General features: G+C 41.4%; 1 protein-coding gene across 1 annotated transcript; it reads right to left on the reverse strand.

Moving 5' to 3' along the window:
* Positions 1 to 356: 356 nt before the first annotated feature.
* On the reverse strand, positions 357 to 17,792 carry LOC119743147. The gene is made up of 9 exons (XM_038219514.1): positions 17,653 to 17,792; positions 16,061 to 16,260; positions 10,805 to 10,989; positions 9,986 to 10,050; positions 8,894 to 9,001; positions 6,926 to 7,240; positions 5,580 to 5,733; positions 3,484 to 3,676; positions 357 to 2,244 (listed from the first exon to the last, which is right to left on the reverse strand). The coding sequence occupies exons 2-9, from the start codon at positions 16,136 to 16,138 to the stop codon at positions 553 to 555; spliced, it is 2,790 nt and encodes a 929-aa protein (XP_038075442.1). The 5' UTR covers positions 16,139 to 16,260; positions 17,653 to 17,792; the 3' UTR covers positions 357 to 552.
* Between the last annotated feature and the right edge of the window lie 2,849 nt (positions 17,793 to 20,641).

The following is a 20,641-nucleotide window of genomic DNA, read 5'->3' on the forward strand; positions in this document are numbered from 1 at the left end:
GTGGGGTGGGGGAGGGGGCTGGTACCCTCTGACGATGGGGGCGCTGTTCAAAACCGACAGTTATGCACACTATTAGACAATATGGCTCTTTTCAGGGCGATACATGCACCAAATTACCACAAAAGGCATTCGCAAAGGCCGCTGGCACAAAAGGGGCACAACTTTTTTTTTTAAAGGGCACTCGTTTAGAAAAAAGGGACACTTGTTATAAAAAGAAGGGCACTCTTTACAAATATGGGGGGGGTAAGCTAAGCGCTGGTGACAAAAAGGACATTTGAATGGTAAAGGGCAGTCTTTACAAAATATTGGGGGTAACCCCCCCCCACCCCCCCCCCCCCCCCCCCCCCCCTCCCCAATGGCTATGCCTATGCTCCCTTGAAGTGCCAACATAAAAACTATTACGTTTAACCCTAAAGCTGCCCTCGGGTCGACCTTGTAACTGACTGTCAAAACTGTAAATCCCTGCTTGTGAAAAAATGAAGAAAGTACTAGAGAAGCAACTGCTGTTCCGTTTCTCAGATTTTCTCCAAAATACCAACAAATCAGCAGTCCTTATGTCTTTCCTTGATGCCTCTGGGCCTGAAATGCATCCAGATCCTGTTGCGTTGCCTGCTGGGTTTCAACCAGGTCTGACTTGATCTTGGTTCGGAGTGCGCTCAGTTCGTCTGCTGCGGACTCGCTGGACTGAGCACTCCTAGGCCTTAGATCTCTTTCATCTGTATCTACGTCGCCTCTCTCTGAATCGACATCGGTTGGGTCCCTGGGTGTGGACTCAGGGGTGCAGTTTGGGACGGAGGGGGGCCGCAGCTCCTCGGCAAATGTCACAGTCCGGTTGGGCTTCTTAGCTGAAGCTGCCTTCCGTTGTTGTTCCTTATTCTCATTATTGGTTTGCGCCAACTCTAAACCGTCCACCTTATTGATGATGTACCCCAATTCCTCTTGCCTCTCCCGAGACGTTGGCAAGCGTTGGGATGAGGCACTGGAGGCGGAGCTTCGGGAAGCCACGCCTACTTGTTCACCAGAGATCTCATTAGATGGCAAGAGATCTCCCTGATGTGGTGCAGCCTCTCCTACCCCCTCTGGCAAGAGATCAGCTGCTACCGCTGCTGCCACATCAGAGCTGAGGCTCCCTCGGAATGACGAGTAGGATGCCAGGGGGTCCATATCTGACACGGAATTGAGGTCAGACAAACTCATGTTCATGTCCGCTGTGGGAATGTTGATAATGTTGGCGGAATCCAGGGACACCCGTGAGAGTGCTGCCGAGACTGCCCGCTTGGCCTCCGGGCTGCAGCTGCACGGCAGTTCCGTCAAATTATCTGGTAGGTGGTTGCCGATCCGATCGCCTTCTACGTTCATACTGTCCATGCTGTCAAAGCTGGCGATGGATGGGTTCCTGCCGAGGCTTTCCGAGTCCTCCTTATAGTCTGCAAATGCATTCCTCTCTTCGACTCGGCTGATAGCTGCCATGTTGTCCATCTGGGACTGGGTCCGCTCAGATCCAGGCAATATCGGCTGGGAGATTTTGATGTACTCGTGCTCACCCTCCTGCACCCCGGGGTTGATGCTCGATACCCCGGTCCTCGGGAGCTGTCCTGGTTTGACCAAGTTGGGATGCGGGCTGTTCAGATTTCTGGGGGTCGGAGTCTGACTGAAGGAGTACCTCCCCTTGCTGTTGCTGGACTGTGCCCGCTGGGAGGTCTGGGATCCAGTGCGCGGTCTGCTGCTGACAATACTCGGAGAGCTAGGCACCGGGCTTGTCAGCGGCATGGTGCGGGGTTTTGGGGTCATGCTACGGGCAACCAGTCCGGCATCACTGGTACCAGCTGAGTGGCGGGGACTGACGTGAGGTGTGGAGTGCTTCATCCCTGAGCTTGGCGCAGTTCTGGGTTCGCTCACTGAGCCCTCGCCGAAGGGCGACAGCAAGACCCTCTCTGGGCTCCTCTGGGAGTCCTCTGTGTGGCGCAGCAGAGATGGTGCCTCTTCATCAGCAGGCTGCTCAACCTCCAAACTCCTCTGCAGGATCTCTTCGTAGTCCAGAGAGCAGAGAGATTCCCGATCCTCATCTATCTGGTCGACGGTGATGACGGTGATGCGGTTACTCAGACTGTCTGTGCCATCCAGGTTGCGCTTGCCCTTGGTGCGATGGCTCAGGCGGTAAGTCTCCAGCTTGGGACCTCTTTTGGGGCGTGCATCGTCTTTGATGAGCTTCTCGAAGACTACTGGATGCCTCTCAGACAGATCCTAAGAAAAATAACAAGAAGCAAAGTTTAAAATTGCATTCCCCATGCTGTTTTCGAATTTCATCCAGAAAAGTACATTCCTTTTCAAGCAATACAAAAGATAAAAGATATTCACTTTTGAATGAGAAATTGACCGGAAAAAAAAAAACAGCCCATGTTTAGTTATTGAATTATTACTTTACAATTTTGAATTATTGGCTGCCGGACAATGATTCCGTTCTCGCAGGGTAGGCTGGTTCCTGCCTCACAATCAGTATCAATAATGAACGGACCAGGAGCCAGTCTGCTCACAAAGCGTATCCGTTTGTGCCTAAAATGAAAACCTTTTGTTTCAAAGCATCTTGGGTGAGGCTAACTTGATCAGTCTATTGCTTAGTGGTTAGATGTACAGTGGAACGTCGCTATACCGAACACCGCTATACAAATCATTCGGCTATACCAAACATCATCCTTGGCTCTTGATTTTTGTGTACAAAACACACCGAGCATTGTAGTTCGAAAAAGTCAACGCAAAAATCCTAAATCTACGGCGTAAAACAAACACTATTTGGGCCATTTTTAATTCCGGACCGTCAAACGGCCAGTGCTTATATCAGGTTTTATGTTGAAGAGTGACAGGTGGCTATTATTTCCCCAAAGAATAGAAGGGAAAGTCACCAGTATGTATGTTTAATTTCAATTATGGACAAGTTTCGCGACTCAGCATGCAGGGTGAAAAAGGCAACCACACTATAACAATGGTCAAAAGAGGGTGCCGCTGATGTGTGGAAAACCCAAGCCATCAAGCCTCAAGCTACCAGAGCACGGGCGGCTTATATGCGCTACACCGAACGATCTCTATTACCAACAGTTTCTGTTGATCCCGCGATGTTCATCATAGCGACGTTTCACTGTACCGACAATCCTTTCCAGTATCTGCAGGACTGTACAGTTTTTACATGGTTGGTTCTTGGTTGGTTCTTCTCCTAAATACTCCCTGTGGGAGTTTATACAGGAGGCCAGAAACACCGGGGCAAACCCCTTCTCTTAGTGATAAGTGTCACTGGGTTCTTTGACGTGCATTGGATTTACGTCCCATCCGAAGGACGAAGCAATAATGGTTAAGTGCCTTGCTTAAGGGCACAAGTGTCCACCCAGCGGGCTCGAACCCACGCCACTGTTGCCTCTGAAACACCAGAGCATGAGTCCGGTGTTCTTAACCGCTAGGCCATGACACTCCACAATGATTTCCGCCTCTTACCCGTTTCGCAGCTGGTGATTGTTTATCCCTGGCTTCCAACACTTTGACGTCAGGTTTCTGTAGCTGGTCGTCCCAACACAAGGGAACAATCGGTGATGCAATCTTCTTCTTTTCTTTAAAGTTGTGACTGCTCAGTTTAAAGAGATCGGAGTCGTTGCTGGTGAAGGAGTCATCTGAGGCAACCGATTCCGCCCTAAACAATGAAAACAAATTTTTTTTTTTTTTTTTAGAAAATTCTAAAATAGAGCTAGGTTACCTGCATCATGGAACAAGCTTAAAGCTATAGTCCATCATTTGCAGCCATCCGAAAAGTAACTGGCGTAATTACTGTTGAAAAACAAACTTGGTTGAAAGATAGTAAGGGGACTAAACTCCCTGTGAAATTATTCTTTCTGGGAAGCTGTCATTTTGAAGTAGTCAACGAAAGAAGGCATTTCCAACGGTGATTCTTAAGAAGCACCGTAGGAAAATTTAAATTAGTAGTTCGTTTTGTTATTCAGCGCAGCGCGCACAAGTATTGGAACGACGCACACGCGCGCGCGGTTGTTATAATTCGTCGGATCAGTGCGCGACGCCGCGTATAGCTGCAATTCAAAACAATTCAAAACATGATTCAGTAACTTTTGATTTGAAATTGAGATCTTAGAATGCTGCTTTTCTCGGAATGTACAGCTGAAGCTTAGCTGAAACTTCATCAGGTTAGTTGCTCAGTATCCTTCATTAGATTTTGAACACTTTTGTTGCTTCAAACAAACAAAATGCACTAATTACAAATGATGGACTATAGCTTTAAATACTACGCAAGTTCAATCAAAATTAGTCCAAAATTAATAATAATTTTTGAAAATTCTAAAACAGAGCTGTGTTAACCGCATCATAGAACAAGCTTAAATACTACGCAAGTTCAATCAAAATTAGTCCAAATTAGTCGAACTGGGGATATCTAAGGTTAACTCTTTTTGCTGGGTCAACTTTTTTTTCTCCCAAGTGAACTAACTTAGGGAAACTGATTAGGGGCATAAATAATAATTATAGGGTTTAACAAAGAAATCGATCAAGATTTAATTTGATATATGTGACCCTACTGAGGCTAAATGAGGAATGTCTCCCAAAAACCTTCTTTTGAATAATCAGAGCGTGAAGCTGCCTTTAAGTGAAAAATCATTTCAAAATTGATTTTGGCTTTTTCGAATTTTTGAGTAACCAAGATGTCTAAGATTTACACTTTGCATTTTGGTTGTGAAAAAATAACCTCAAAATGAAAAAAAGGACAATTTCTGAAGTGTGTTTGTGTGAAGTTATTAAAAAATCATCAGAAATTTTCCTCTGAACAACAAAAAATTAGCCAAGTTCACCAGGAAATTTCAAGAGAATTGATTATTTTGTGTACCTTTGTGTGTTACCATGTTTCAAAAGCGTATTGCCTGCTCTGTATATTTCTACCAGCGATATCACTCTGTACTGGCCTAGCAATGCATGATCAGCTGTGGAAGACAAACCGCGATGCTGCGCGGTGGATGAGTGTCTAGTTCGTGTGACTCGAGTACGTAATGAAAATAACACCATCTGATTGGACCACATTGTATGAATAGGCAATAGAGCATGCGCTGTAAGTGTTGTTTACTTAGATACGTGACATATTGCAGTACTGATCCAATCTGTAAGCGCGTGCCTAGAGCGCGCGCTCAGAATTGTTTACAATGTAACAAAACTGTCCCACATGTGTATGTCCGTTCACGTCGCACATAAAGCTTGCAAAGCACAACATACAACGCACAACTTTTTTCAAAACTCTTTTTCTCGAAATTAGGTCACGGAAGTTCGACGACGCACTACCAACTTTCCCGCAGCATATCTTTGGAATTAATTGAGCTACAGAAATAAAGTTGGTGTCATTACAAAGATACGAGTTGCTTTTTTACATGGTATATAAAACTCAAAAAGTCAAGGATGGGAGTTATTCCTCATTATGCCATAGCAGGTCACAAATGTCTGGAACACTTTTGAGAGGTACGTGTTTTTTTCCTAATTTTTTTGGAGTGAGGCTTTTTGTCATTAGCAGTTTATTTTTTCTGGTCTGTACCGCAAGTACCCACCTCTCAACCTCTCTCCTCCATTTGCGCACCCTCAGACTGTCTGACTGGACTGCGCCGTTCACCCCGATACGTATTTTGTTCCCGATGCGCAGTTGGTTGGCCACGTCAGCCCCTACCTTCCCTTCAATGTTGTAATACTCCAAGTTGGTTTCACCTTTTGGAAAAACAGGCAAAACAAAAACCGGAATATACATGTATGAAATAAGGGAATGTGGCCTGTACAGGGTGACTCAAAAAAAAGAAAAGAGAAACCCAAATGGCGTCCCTATTTTGTAAAGAAGTTACAAAACAAGTTACAAGCAGCAATTACCAGATCTAGGATGTGAAATTCCAATTAATAAGCTTTCTTTTAGTACCAGAATCATTCAAATCACTGCTGTACTTTTCAAGTTATGGACTTCTGAACACAAGCATACTTTTAAAATTGTTAGATATTCAGTGAAGGGAAACCATGTCGTATCATGAAAACGATATCAGAATAATTCCATACGTCTCCGGGGTAGCCAAGTAGAAGGCAGGGCACGACTATAAACTCATGACATTATACAGCATGTTGTTTTAACACTGGAAGCAGAAGGTGTTTAAATATAGGTTATGATCAGCAGAGCTCGACCTTAACTTTTTCTTTCACTAGCCAGCCGGGCTACTGAAACAGACTCTTAACTAGCCCGTGGGCATTTTCACTAGCCCACTTCTTTATTTTGTTTAGCTCAAATACAAAATGGCGTATTTTCAGGCTCAATTCTGAGGCAGTGTTTTAATAAACAGATCTAATAATAATTTAACCTTTTAAAACAGTTGGTAAAATTAGACACAAATTGATGCGATTTTCTTTCTGAATTTAATGATTTATTTCTTCCTGTCCGTTCACAACTTATTGCCGTATCCTGTATCCCAATAAGTTTTGACTCGCCAGCTGGGCTACTTAAGGAATAGTTTGACTAGCCTGCCGCTGTTTTGACTAGCATTTGGCTAGCGGGCTATCGCTAATTTCGAACCCTGTGATAAGTGCCGGTTACCATGGTTATTAGAATGTTCTGGTGGTTTTCGTTTTGCTGAAATATCACCTTTATTGTGATCTGTGGACAAAATTATAAAAGTGTTTTTCTGTATATGCAAAATCAAGCCAGTAACTCGAGGTTAAACCCCCGGTACCTCGTAAACTTCTCAAAACCAAGAGACAAAACCTTGAGTTTAATCGCCTGTTTAATTTTGCATTCTCCCCTTCAAGCAAATATTACACTGGTCATTTCTCAAAACCTTTTGCAAAATCCAACCCAATTAACTTAATTAAATCATGGGCAGTTTTACAGTTTTGTGGATACAGATTACGTCTTTAGACCTACCAGTGAATGCTTCCACCACCCCACCAGAGCCAAGCCCGCTCCCGTCCTCGGCCTCCTCCAGTCCACCGTCCATTCCCCCGGCCGCAAAGCTCAACCACTGGCCGGCGAAGGCGTCGTAGCGCCGGGGACTCTGGCTCTTCTCTTTCCGGTGGTCCTGCCGTTCCTTCTTGTCCTCCTCCTCCCACTGGAGTCGGATCTCCTCCGTGATGCGCTTGAACTGCATGTTGCTGCTGCTTGCGCTGCCGTTGCGCTTCATGCGGACCCACATGAAGCCTGAGGCCGTGGGTGGCTTACGGGAGGGCTTGCGGACAGCTCCTGGGGTTACCAAAGGATTGTAAAAGTTCATGTTTAATTGGGTTAACGGGAAGCAGAATTTTCACAAACATTTATCCATTACACACTGCTGCCTGCCGAAGTTGGTGCGCAGTTGCAAAGGAACTGAGCCTTGACATCAAATACAATAAACTGCGATGTTGATGGTTGACACGATGGATTCATGTAATTGTCGGCAATTTAAAAATACAGGGTGAGTAAAAAAAACGAAACCCAAATGTCGGGACCATTGTTTTAATAAAGTTCTGCATGTAGCATTTTCAAAATCCAGGATATGAAAGCCCAATCCATAAGCTTTCTTTTAGTATAAGAATCATTGAAATCACTCATGTACTTTTCAAGTTACGGAGTTTTAAACACAACCGCCATTTTAAGGTTCTGTCCATGGAACACAAGAAGTTCAGTGTTCTTTCAGCAAAACGAAAACAAATCACATAAGGATGTGTGTGAATTGTTTTTGTTTTTCTGAAAGAAGGCACACCTTTTTTGTGATCCATGGACAGAACTTTAAAACGGTGGTTGTGTTTAAAACTCCGTAACTTAAAAAGTACATGAGAGATTTGAATGATTCTTGTACTAAAAGAAAGCTTATGAATTGGGCTTTCATATTCTAGATTTTGAAAGTGCTACATGCAGAACTTCACTAAAACAATGGTCCCGACATTTGGTTTTCGCTTTTTTTACTCACCCCGTATATACATAAAACTACGCATTCTGCTTATGGTCTATTCATTTTAGCCAAAAAAATGTGTATTCACTTACGAGAACAATGCTAACGTTTGCCGACGTTGGTAATGTTTGTGCTAGCGGGACCAATCATGCGCTACCAAAGTTGGCAACCGTTAGCAACAAAGGTGAACGGTCTTCACAGGTTGTTTGCCATGTTTTCCATAATGGCCAACACACATAATGAGCTCAATGATCCTTTCAGTGCATAACTTTTTTCTATTTTCTACATCTGCAGTAAGTTCATACCTTACTGTCAACATTTTACTTCCAGTCACTATTAATTTTTCGAGGATTTAAAAAGTTGCTGTCATGGGCAAGTTCGATCAAGGACCAGAGTTAACCATAATTCGACTTGTCAATGATGGTTGGACTAGTATAGGACCAGCCAACTGCGGCTGGTCGTGCAACGTTTTATAGTTGGTCATCAATAGCAATATTCATAGCATAGTGCAGAGGGGACCAACTATCACCAGAATGGCGGAAAACGAAACTGTGAGCACTAAATTTTGTTTTCATTGCATAGTTTTTCCATACGAGTCTGTCACTTTTGCCTCCATTGTACAATAATACTGGCGATAATGTAAGGTGTCCTAAACTACACAATCACTATTATTTGTGTAAATAAATAGAAACATCAAGTGTTGAAAAATTGTGCGACCGTCATTTTCTCACGACTGTTGACATGACAATAGTTCGACTAGAGTTGTTCACACTTCAACTTCAGTGCGCATGTGCTAGGTATGTCACGAACTAACCACTTAAGTTAACCTTTGGTCCTTGATCGAACTTGCCCCATGCTTGTTAGATGACATAATCGTCCCATTTGGCAATAACACGCCTGCAGGGCATAGCTAACGAATGCAAACCCGTTCGCGTGAGTGGAACGCAGCGTAGGTGACAGCATACCTGTACTGAACGGTCTCAGAGTGAGCGGACTCATCTGCAGTTCCTTGGAACCATCCGGTATGGAGACCGACGCTGACGTGTGAGGGCGCTGTTGCTGTTCAACATCCACTATGAAACACAATAAAATCACTTTGTTAAAACTAAAGAGCAATGGTAGGGATGAGGAAAATATGGGCATGCTACTAGAACCACTGAGTCAAAACTCTAATTTTCTTCTTTCATGTCATTGCTGCTGTGTCTTGTAATCACGTCTTGTAACGAGTTTAGTCCTCACAAGTCTATCACAAGTCCTCACAAGTCTATCACAAGTCCTCACAAGTCTTCACATGCCCTTACAAGTCATCATAAGTCATAACAAGTCATAACAAGTCATAACAAGTCCATCACAAGTCCTCACAGGTCTATCACATGTCCTCGCAAGTCATAACAAGTCCTCACAAGTCCTCACAAGTCCCCACAAGTCTATCACAAGTCCTCACAAGTCCTCACAAGTCTATCACAAGTCCTTACAAGTCCATCACAAGTCCTCACAAGTCCCCACAAGTCTATCACAAGTCCTCACAAGACCGCACAAGTTTATCACAAATCCTCACAAGTCCATCACAAGTCCTCACAGGTCTATCACAAGTCCTCACAAGTCTATCACACGTCCTCACAAGTCCATCACAAGTCCCCACAAGTCTATCACAAGTCCTCACAAGTCTATCACAAGTCCTCACAAGTCCATCACAAGTCTATTACAAGTCCCCACAAGTCTATCACAAGTCCTCACAAGTCCATCACAAGTCTATTACAAGTCCTCACAAGTCTATCTCAAGTCCTCACAAGTCTATCACAAATCCTCCAGTCCCACGTCAAGTCACTAGCTATGACACAGGCATTCCGTTGTTATTATTTATCTCCTTTTACTTGTGACTGGAGCTTGTGAAAGAAATTGTGATTTACTTTTGGCCAGACTTGTTATGGACTTGTGACGGACTCCACTAAAACACTAGTTGTTATGCACAGAAGGGATACGGCATGTTAATCGTTTGAAAATTCCTCTACTGTTACTTTTTGCACTTGGAAAAACAAAAGAATGTTAGCACCAACCTGGTGTCTGCACTCTCTCCTCCATTGACGTTGAAGGCCGGCTCCACCCATTCAATGTTTCCTTCCTGAGTAAACAAAAAAGTTTTTCATAAATATTTTTAATGAATTTTAATAAATGCAATACGCAAGGATATTAATAATTACCTGGGAAACGGACCAACAGAGTTAATGAGAAAAACCTGGTTTCAAAACAGTGTGGTGGGAGAAATCAGAGATTTCAAAATCCAGTTATCCTAATATTTTTTTAAACCAAATAATGGTTATCTGAAGTTCCCATTCAGCTCACAGTCATGCCAACAAAAAAGTGACGAGTGAGGTGCCACATGAAATGCCCTCCCAATGACTGGGTATAGTTGGCAGGATTCAATGACCACTGGGCCTTCACAAAAAAAACACTCCAGAGCTGAAATGTCGAAAAATAATGTGATGGCAACTCTCTGATAATTCAAATGGGCAGGCTATTCATACACCAATAAGGCCACTAGCAAGTGAATGTAGTTGCAATCACAGACCATGGAGCAAATTGGGGGATGTTCCAGTTGTTTTCTTTGGCCCATGTCACAAAAAAATGGAAGGCTTGAATTTTTTTTGGCAGTTGGTTTCAAATATCAGGTATCCAAAATCGCAAACGAATATTAGAATTCAAATTGAATTTTTACAAATCTGGATTTAAATCCCACCACTAGCCTATGGGCACACTTTTTTACACGTGGTAGAAACAGACTCCAGTGGGTTCGAGTCCCACCTGAGTTTTCTCGGTATCCCTCATGGGCAAAACCTAATATTGGATTTGGGTTTAATAGTTGGGGTCAATCTTACCACTGGGTTTTCTGAAAGGTGTTTCTGATCTGTTTGCGTTGGTCTGCGATGATGCGGCCTGCGGTGGTTGTGTTGATGGCCCTCGTTTCTGGGAAGTCTAGGGAGACCAATGAACTGACGACGTTTGCTGTCGAGGGGCGGGACCGGTAGCGATGCTTCCCCACAATGTCACCCAGGTGACGTTTCTGTTATGAACATTAGACATTCGGTTTTTAAAAAAATGTAAAGCGAATTTTCAAGGATTTGGCATAAATATATGAATTAAACATAAGAAAAACACACAAGGAATATGCCCCTGCATACCGGATTTCCAATTGGAGTTTCAGGAGTGACCTTGAATATTGAAAAACATAATGAGGGTCTGACATTTCAATCCTGAACTGCTGCATAAAGATTCTACTAGAAATTGAAATGTCTGGCCTTCCGTACTTTTATGATTTAAAGTATCAGCTAGAAGTACACGTACTTGTATTAAGCAAAACTTTTCTTCCAAAAATTAATTTTTGCTTCACGGTACTACCATGGAAAATTCAAGCAAAACGTTCTTCTTTATCTTTACGTACAGCTGTCATTTTTTTTCCATTTCTAAACTTTTAAACCTATATTTTGAGAGCGTTTAAACAGTGCATTGTCAATGTACGCCAACTACATGTAGTATGTTTTTAAATATAACACTCAAGTTATCCACCTATAAAGCATATTGCCTATAATTAAAACTAACTACGCAAGTTTTGAGGGCCTTTTTTTTTGGGGGGGGGGGATTTTCAAACCCCAAATATGTCTTCATTTTAATCACAGAAACGACAAGTCTGTTTTGTGGAAATCACTATACATGTAGGAATCTCAATATAAATGGTGAGAGTGGAATAAATACAGACTGCATGTACATTTGAAGAAAATCAGTAAACGTGAAAGAGTCAGCACTGTTCAGCGTTGCAAAACATGCATAATTGTACAACTGTACATGTAACAACTTTAGTTTTATCGATTGATTCTCCATGTTACAAAAAGCCTTCAAGTCCCTTTGTTTGATAACTTTTGTGTTATTTCTTTCGTGGGCCTTTGCCTCTTCACTGCTCAAAGAGCTTAACACAAATGTCTTCTTTTGCCAATGGGCCTGTGACTGTAACTGCATTCACAGTATGGATTGGGCCACAAAGGGGCGTTGTTCAGTGGAATTGTTAGCTATTCCGGAATAAGCTTTGGTGTTGTTGTTTGCAAGGACTAAGGAGATTTTCACAGACTTCTCCAAACAAGTTAGATGGGATGAAACAAACACATACGGATTGGGTACCCGTAACCAACTTTACAAATTACTTAGTAACTTCTCAGACTATGCAAAAAGGAAAGTTTTGCATGTCATTTGTGGGGAATTTTCACCAATATAAAGGAAGGCTACATGGGAAACCAAAACATTTTACACGTTTATGACGCTCACGGAAGTTGCAGTTTACACCGTAAAGCTATAAGCTCACTGTACATACTTGTATCGTCTGTACGTTGCACCGATTTGGCAGTATTATTGTGCAGGTCTCTTTATGGACAATCTGAATGGCAACTTCCGAGATTTGAATTTTGGGGTTGGGTTTCTTCAACGGGTAGAAAATTACTGACAATTTTGGAAAAACTTCACACTAACACACTTTAGAAATCGTCATTTTTTTTTACTTTTGGAGGTATTTTTTTCACCACAAAAATACACAGTGTGAATCTTAGATACCCTGGCCACTCAAAAAATCAATTTTGACATGATTTTCCACATGTAGGCAACTTCAGACGCTGATAACTCAAAACAAAGTTTTGGGGGACATTCCTCATTTAGCCTCAGCAGGTCATTTAATGTAGGGATGGGGAACCAGCCTATTGGCAGATCTGTTTGTGTACTAAAGCAACCCAAAATAAACGCCTACCTTATAACAAACTTAAGCTTAGTATTTATTGTACAGCAAGGACAGTACATCAATTACATAAAATAAGCGTGACATGCCTTGACATGTCTCAACCTCAGACAATTAAAGCCAATTTTCCGCTGAATTTTGTGACAAACATGCATGTTGAGGACTATAAAACACAACAAGTATTTATCATTACTTGACTATTCCACAGCAAAGCACCTCTTGTACATGTAGTTTTACCCAATATCCAGCCACTCGATCTGTCTCAAAGTGTGAATTTATGATGATCTGTGACCCCACACAAATCCAAACAATCACGTTTCCATAGGATCCAGAAAGTAGGGCTACAACTGCACAACTGCAGTGTTTTTTTAGGGAGAAGTACCATGCATTAGAACATGCATCGCAGCACAGATATGACTACTTTGAGTGTTTTCAAACAACTACCTTCTAAAGTTTATCCACTGAGTGTTCTATTTTCCTTGTGTGAGTGAGAAATAGATCACGTGCATGTTCTTGATGATGGTTATAGGCCTAGAACATCTTTTTGTAGAGAGTTCTGTGGCCCCTACACTTGCGAGGTTGTAAAAATATAGGGCCCAAGCTTTCAAAAAAAATGTAAACTTGTATTGATGAGAAACTCACATAAAACTAGAACAGAAAATTGCTCTATTCAGAAAAACTTAAAAGTATCCAAGCTGAAAAGTCAATAGAATAGTTGTTATGGTTTACATGTATACGGGCTACTTAACATTTTCAGCAATTAGGCCCTATGTTGTTTCAAACGGGAAAAAAATGCACAAAAAGCAAATTATCCTTTTTTTTTTCAAAAAAAAGCAAAAAAAACAGCTACATTGGTTCCCTGACCACACTTTTCCCGACTTCTATAAATTGCTCTGTTTCATCTTAAGTGGAGTCAGGGAACCAGACTACAAGAACATGATTGTTTTTCTTGGTTTTTCCAGCATCTACGAACACGAAACTTCAAAACAAGTCAGTGAAACAATATCTGCTATAGTCCTAACCAACCCCCCAAATCCATCCATTTCTGAAAGTTACAGCAAAGGCAAATGTTGTATAATTCCCTTTAAATTGGTGGGTACTTTTCCAGGTAAGTGCAAATGAATTAAAGCTTTAAAGCTGAGATTTCACACCCCTGGACAAACTTGATTGCACAAATAACTGTTTCATTGAACTGCAAATAAGATTAGTAGTATACGGTTGCCAACAGCTGATAGCACGATAATACATGTAAACAGTCTAACCAGATGTAGAACAATTTGTTTTCAACATCACCTAGCAACTCTTACACCAAATAGAGCGTTGTGCAACAGAAACTTGTGTCTGTTGATTGGGTTCATAAGTACAGATGCCATGTACAGAGATAACACTTAATACCATTTTCATTTGATAGCTAATTATTTTCAGACAAGATAAATTGGATTCCTGAATAAGAGGAACTGAAAACTACAGATACAACGACACTACCGTACGTTTGCATTTTCTTAATAACTGTCATTTTTAAAGCTATAGTCCATCATTTGCAGCCATCCGAAAAAGTAACTGGCGTATTATTGTTGAAAAACATACTTGGTTGAAAGACAGTAAGTGGACTAAACTCCCTGTGAAATTAATCTTTCTGGGAAGCTATCATTTTGAAGTAATCAACGAAAGAAGGCTTTTCCAACGGTGCGTCTTAAGACGCACCGTAGGAAAATTTAAATTAGTAGTTCGTTTTGTTATTCGGCGCAGCGCGCGCAAGCATTGGCACGACGCACAGGCGCCCGCGGTTGCTATAATTCGTCGGATCAGTGCGCGACATCGCATATAGCTGCAATTCAAAACAATTCAAAACATGATTCAGCAACTTTTGATTTGAAATTGAGATCCTAGAATGCTGTTTTTCTCGGAATGTACAGCTGAAGCTGTACTGAAACTTCATCAGGTTAGTTGTTCAGTATCCTTCATTAGATTTTGAACACTTTTGTTGCACTTCAAACGAACAAAATGCACAAATTACAAATGATGGACTATATCTTTAAGTAATAAAAAATGCAAAATGACCCAAATGAAAAAAGTTACCAAGCCACGACCTCCTGCTTACTACTACAGATGTCTTTACCACTCGACCACCAAGCGTTCTGAGGTCAGCTAGCCATTTCATATTTGATATGGGCTCCGTGCACAAACAAGAGAGGGAGCTTTTTTAACAACTTTTGAGAGCCCAGTGGAAAGGACACACAGCGTGCGCATACTTGGTTTAGCATGTAGCGCGAAGGACGCACTAATTTCATTCTGAAATGTGCACAAACCTTTTAAAGCATTTTCGCGTGAATTTTTTATTAAATTTTTTTTTACGGATAAACATCACAAAATTAGCGATGTCTACTTTGGACACATAGAGCCACATCTTAGTCACATGAACAGGAGTAGTAAATAACATGACACAGAAAATACAATCAATCAATACAAATAGAAGGTCAGGCATCATTAGCAAATGTGTTCGAATGTCCCCCCCCCCTCCAGTTTCGGATTGGGTCGTAGTTTGAGATGTACTGCTATTTAGTCAATTGCAAATTTTAAAAAAAGTTGGGCTGAAATTATAGCCTCAGAAGTCGCAAGGAACTCGCAATGAATTTAATAATGTCAACTTTAAAGTCCACTTGAGATTGCCGCTGTCTGGCCACAATATTTGTAGTCTGAGTATCACCCCTTATCCAAGGAGCCAAGCCTCCTGTGTAACGTCTGATATGTCTAAACATGCAGATACAGGTATGTCTTAACATGCAGATATATGCAAGCTGCGCACCAGCCAATTGGAGTCAAATTTACTAAAATAGTGACGTCATTACATTCCCAAATCAGGACTAATGGTTTGATTGGTCAATTCGAATGTAGTGTTGTAATACAACAGCCAGGCGCACATCAATTAACATGAAACAGAGCCTGTGACACAGGTTTTTTTATCCATGTCTATGACGCGACAACGGGTGAATGACCAAAGACCCGATATAGAAAGCGCCCGCTGATTGGTCAAAATCTAGAGGTCAAGATGTGCTTGCATAATTAATCAGCGAATCTGCTCGAATGGAATAGACTATGGCTTTATCTATTACATAGACTACCATATTTGTCCGTTTCTAAGGAATAAACAATGCATGCGTGACGTATTTCCATCTACGAGCAGGGTCTGTGGTGGCTGACCAGGGTGAGCCCTGAGAATGACGTCAGAGCTAATCGAACGGCATGGGGCTAAACCGTGTCAACCAGGGTGAGCTAAACGAATGCACCCTTTGTAACAGTTTTGGGGGGGAGGGTACTTGTACCGGTATATGGAGGACAAAGTGAGGTGACTACTTACGCTAGCATGTTTCTTGACGTATTCTCTATCTTTGAGGTCGACATAGTCGTAGGCATACAAGCACTTCTCTGCAGCCATGATGCTGGGGTTATCTCCTTTGCTCACGTTGTACCATCTGAGTGACAGTGTCTAAGCTATTTGAGGACAGTAGGCGATGAGGAGATTTCAGCCGTTTCATCCATGATGTGCTGAGGACCTTTCTGTTGTTTAAATAAGAAGAAATGATACACTGAACATGTTGTCTTTGTTGTCTACATTATTACATTTTTTTACGTTATTCAATGTCCCCCCAAGAAGTTTGGACCTTCGTAACAAAGTCATCGGGTTAGTTTGCCACGTTTAAAACTAACGAGAATGTCATGGACAGAGGGCAGGATTTGTAAGGTTTTTGAGGGAAATTGCACGGCACCAACCGTAAACCACATAGGAAAATCGTAATTGCTACCCCAAGAAACTGTTCGAAATTTTTTTTTTAAAAGGTGTCATTATAATGGCGATTGTGAAGTGTAGGGCCTGGTTCCTATAAGGGAACAAAATTCACTTTAAAATGATTGGACCTACCAAACTAGTTGGCGACATTCTCAATAAACAGGTATGTCATACATAGATTGGGCTGGGTTTTGATTTTTGAGGAAAATTGGGGGGTAAAATGACGATGACAGTGCGGCGACAACACGCGACCCGAAAATAAAGATGGCGATCACCGCGCGATGTACCGTGAGCGCGCACGGCGCGCTGAATCGCAAGGCACAAACCGCGCAGGAAAATCGTGATTTCTACCCCAAGAATCTGTTCAAAATTGCAAAACGGGTGTCATAGAATTGAGAAAATTCTGCTTTTGATTGTAAAGGTGATTTTTGAGCATTAAAAAACATTTTAGACTCCAATTTGATCAAAACAAAACAGGGGCCCTACACTTCACGATCGCCATTATAATGAGAGAAGTCTGCCCTAGGTTGGATTTTTTTAGTAATAAAAAAAACCTCTTGTCTTGATTTTAATTTGATCGAAACAAAACAGGGGCCCTACACTACTGTCGCCTTTAAATTACGGTTAAAGAAGTCTGTTTGAAATGATAAAGATACTTTAAGTTTTAATTTAACGTTTAGGACTAAAATTGGGGTGATCGTGTAGTGTAGGGCCCGGTTCCTATAACTTACACTTACACTTAAGTGCGATGTACCGTGAGTATGCACGGCGTGCTAATCGCAAGGAACAAACCGCGCAGGAAAATCATGATTTCTACCCCAAGAAATTGTTCAAAATTGCAAAACGGGTGTCATTAGAATTGAGAAAAATCTGCTTTTAATTAAAGGTGATTTTTGAGCAATAAAATTTAAAAAAAAACATTTTTGACTCTAATTTGATCGAAACAAAACAGGGGCCCTACACTACACGATCGCAAATATTGGGGGCCCGTACGGCCCGTACACAATCACCAGTTTTGACTCTAGCTTGAGTACTCCAGCTCTCTAGGGCTAGGCCCTAGGCCTTTTGACATGTTCGAGTTAAATCAAAACTCAATCATGCATTGCACATAAACAACGTGATCAAGATCGTACTGTTTAACACTCATCAGTTACTCAACTTACACTTCACATTCAGGTTCCACTTCAAACACAGTGTGCCGATCCCGGTCATACCACAAAAAAAGCCATTTTGAGAATCGATTGTTTGAGATTTCTCCCATCAATCATGAATCACCATCGCCGTCGCGTGCACCATGCATGTGTTGTCAAGAACGACGTGTAAACATCGGACTGACCCACTACAAAAAGAGGTGACATTTTCAAGATGCTTGCTTTTTTTTGCAATCAATTTCACAAATTTGAATTATAGTGACTTTACGATTTCAAAAAATAATAAAATGATACAGTTAAATTGACTTTTCTTTATATTAACAAGTTTTTATAGTCGTATTTTTGTAGATATAAAAAGTTAACCACCCTCGTAAATAGTGAATCAACCAATTTGACAAATCGACTTATATCAAGCCTTGAGGGCGCTATGCAAGTTGACCGTTCGTCAGGCTAGGCTAGGCAGGATTAGATGGTTAACTCGGAGTAGCAGTTCGGGGGTTAGGCTATACAAAATACGAAATTTGTTTTTTGGTTGAGCAAAGATCGGAAGGACCTGTCTAAATAACAAAATCGCGGGAAGGGGCGGCTTAAAATTGTTTGTTTGTTTGTTTGTTTGTTTGTTGGGGTGTTTGTTTGTTTGTTTTGTTTTGTTGTTTGTTTTTTTTATGAGAAACATCAACAAGACTTATCCTCTAATCAAGCCATCTTCATCTCATCGCTATTGCAAACCTACCTGTACTGTGCAGACGAGTCACTCGGAGACTTTTTTTTTTAGAAGAATTATTAAGGAATGTTAATGATCCATTTTATCTAGTGTGAGTTTGACTTGTCTATATATTGCTATTTGTTTTTAATTACAATATTTGCTGATTGTTTGACGGATGAAGGGCAAAAAAGCTTGCCTGATGATATGACCAAGTTGTCGTTAGGTCATAAAGCATTCAGAAAAGCACGATAGCTTTAAAACGACACTAAAGTGTGGGGTAGGCCTAGGCCTACTTGATTTGATTTGATTTTTTAAATTGATTTATTCACAATTTCCACATAATAACAATACAGATTAGTAAAGATTTAGCAAAAAAAAAATTATCTAGAACTGTAAATTAAAAATTAAAATTAAACATAGAGAGTCCCCCATACAGTGGAAAAAGTAGGGATAACGCAAAAAAAAAAGTTTTAAAAACATATTTCCATTGCGGTCCCAAAAAAATTACCCTTTACCTCAAGTAATATCTATAATTAGTGAGCAAAACTATATACCTATACTTAATTCTCAAAAAGCTGTAAAATACATAACACTGCACCTTAGAAACATTAAAAATATTTAAAGTTTCACGTCATCAGACAACACTACGATTCACAACCTACCCAGACCTATATTTTTTTATATCATTTACATCAAAAATTAGGATGAACTAAGACCATAAGTTGAATTCCTCAGCTTAGATTTAATTAAATAGAAAAAAATCAGGCCGAATAAAAGAATAAACAATTGAAAAACAATAGTACAATAAACAGTGGTTAAAAGACATGCATGATGAAGAGCATACAAAAATATCAAATTACCTTGAAAAAAACATCAAAAATAACTTTGCTCATTGACCCAATGTCATGTCAGTACTGAAACAACAACAAAGCACCAAAAAAGAAGAAATTAACGATACTCTCCAAAGAGTGAAAATTCACTCCATTCGAGTGAAGATTCAATCCCACCGTCGGAAAGTAGGGACTCGACGTTTTGGAGTGAAATTTCTTCAATCGTAAAGATCGAGGTTTCACTCGAGCTTCGACTGAAGTGGTTCGTTTTTCAGACTATTTCAATCGAAAATGAGATTGATTTTTGCACTCTAAAACGTCTAGTCCCTAATTTCACTCTTTGGAATTTGGAGAGTAGCAATATCCTAAATTGATACTGAAATAGCTGTATATCATTAAGCAGTGACGTATCCGGGGGGGGGGGGGGGCAGGGGGCACCCCCCCCGCGGATTTTTTTGACAATTTTTTTTGTCATGATTGAAATAAATGTTTATATATAGTTCTTTCGACATCAATCCCACCAAAGAAAACCCGCTCAACAACCATTAGCCTGCGTCGTGATAAATAATGTATAGTATATATAATAATGGTCAGTTTTGAAGAGCGCCCCCACCAGCCAGGCGCGGTTCTAGGGGGGGGGGGGGGGCTAGGGGCCCCCACACAATTTTGTCTAGCTCCCCCAAAATAAATTCCGTAAAAAAAAAAAATTGCGTTAGCAAAAAGAAGGATTGTGATGTACATGCGAACGGTCTCCCCCTAAAGAAGAAATAGCCGTGACAAGGGTGCATTAGCTAATATATAGTGTGAATGATTTTAGGATTTTATTGGCGCTCCCTTTTGAAAATATGGCATGAGGGTCCCCCCCCCCCCCCCCCCCCCCCCCCCCCCCCCCCCCCACCTATTGATTTTCGGAGGCCTAAGTGTCTGGAAAAAATAACCGGTCAACAATTCAGCACGCCTCCCTGAAAAAATTCTTGATCCACCGTGCTAGCCCCCAAAAATATTGGTTCTAGAACCGCGCCTGCCACCAGGCCCCCCCCCCCCCACCGCCCCGCTTTTTGATTTTACGAGGGCAAGTGTCCAGAGAAAAAAAACATGTCTACATTTCGGCGCGGATGTGCGGTGCCCCCCCCCCCCCCGACATCAAAAGCTGGATACGCTGCTGCCATTAAAGCTTCTGTCTGAAATGACATCACACTTTTGCTCACACTGTGAATATGCAAATTTTCATTAGCATAAAAACCAAAAAGGCACCAAAATGTCCTTAAAAATTGCAAACTGAAAATGGGACACAAAGCTGCGCTGCATTTCCAAGGATTAGGCCTTCATTAAAAAAACCCTTACATATTACATGAGCCCTCTAGCTTCCAGAGGGAGTCTTACAGACAGCCAAGTTGGACGAGACCCGGCCTTTCCTTCATGATGATGATGATGATGAAGATTTTCTTATATAGACGGGATCCCA

Source organism: Patiria miniata, unplaced genomic scaffold, assembly GCF_015706575.1.
Source record: "Patiria miniata isolate m_02_andy unplaced genomic scaffold, ASM1570657v1 HiC_scaffold_6, whole genome shotgun sequence".
Lineage (NCBI taxonomy): Eukaryota > Metazoa > Echinodermata > Asteroidea > Valvatida > Asterinidae > Patiria > Patiria miniata.

What these genes read in the sequence shown, in the direction of transcription:
- LOC119743147 (XM_038219514.1), bottom strand. Translation starts at nt 16,138, where the DNA reads ATGGCTGCAGAGAAGTGCTTGTATGCCTACGACTATGTCGACCTCAAA. An exon ending in ACCTTTCAGAAAACCCAGTG is followed by an intron (nt 10,051 to 10,804) that starts GTAAGATTGACC and finishes TTGTTTACTCAG; the next exon opens with GAAGGAAACATTGAATGGGT. An exon ending in GGTGGTGGAAGCATTCACTG is followed by an intron (nt 5,734 to 6,925) that starts GTAGGTCTAAAG and finishes TTTTTCCAAAAG; the next exon opens with GTGAAACCAACTTGGAGTAT.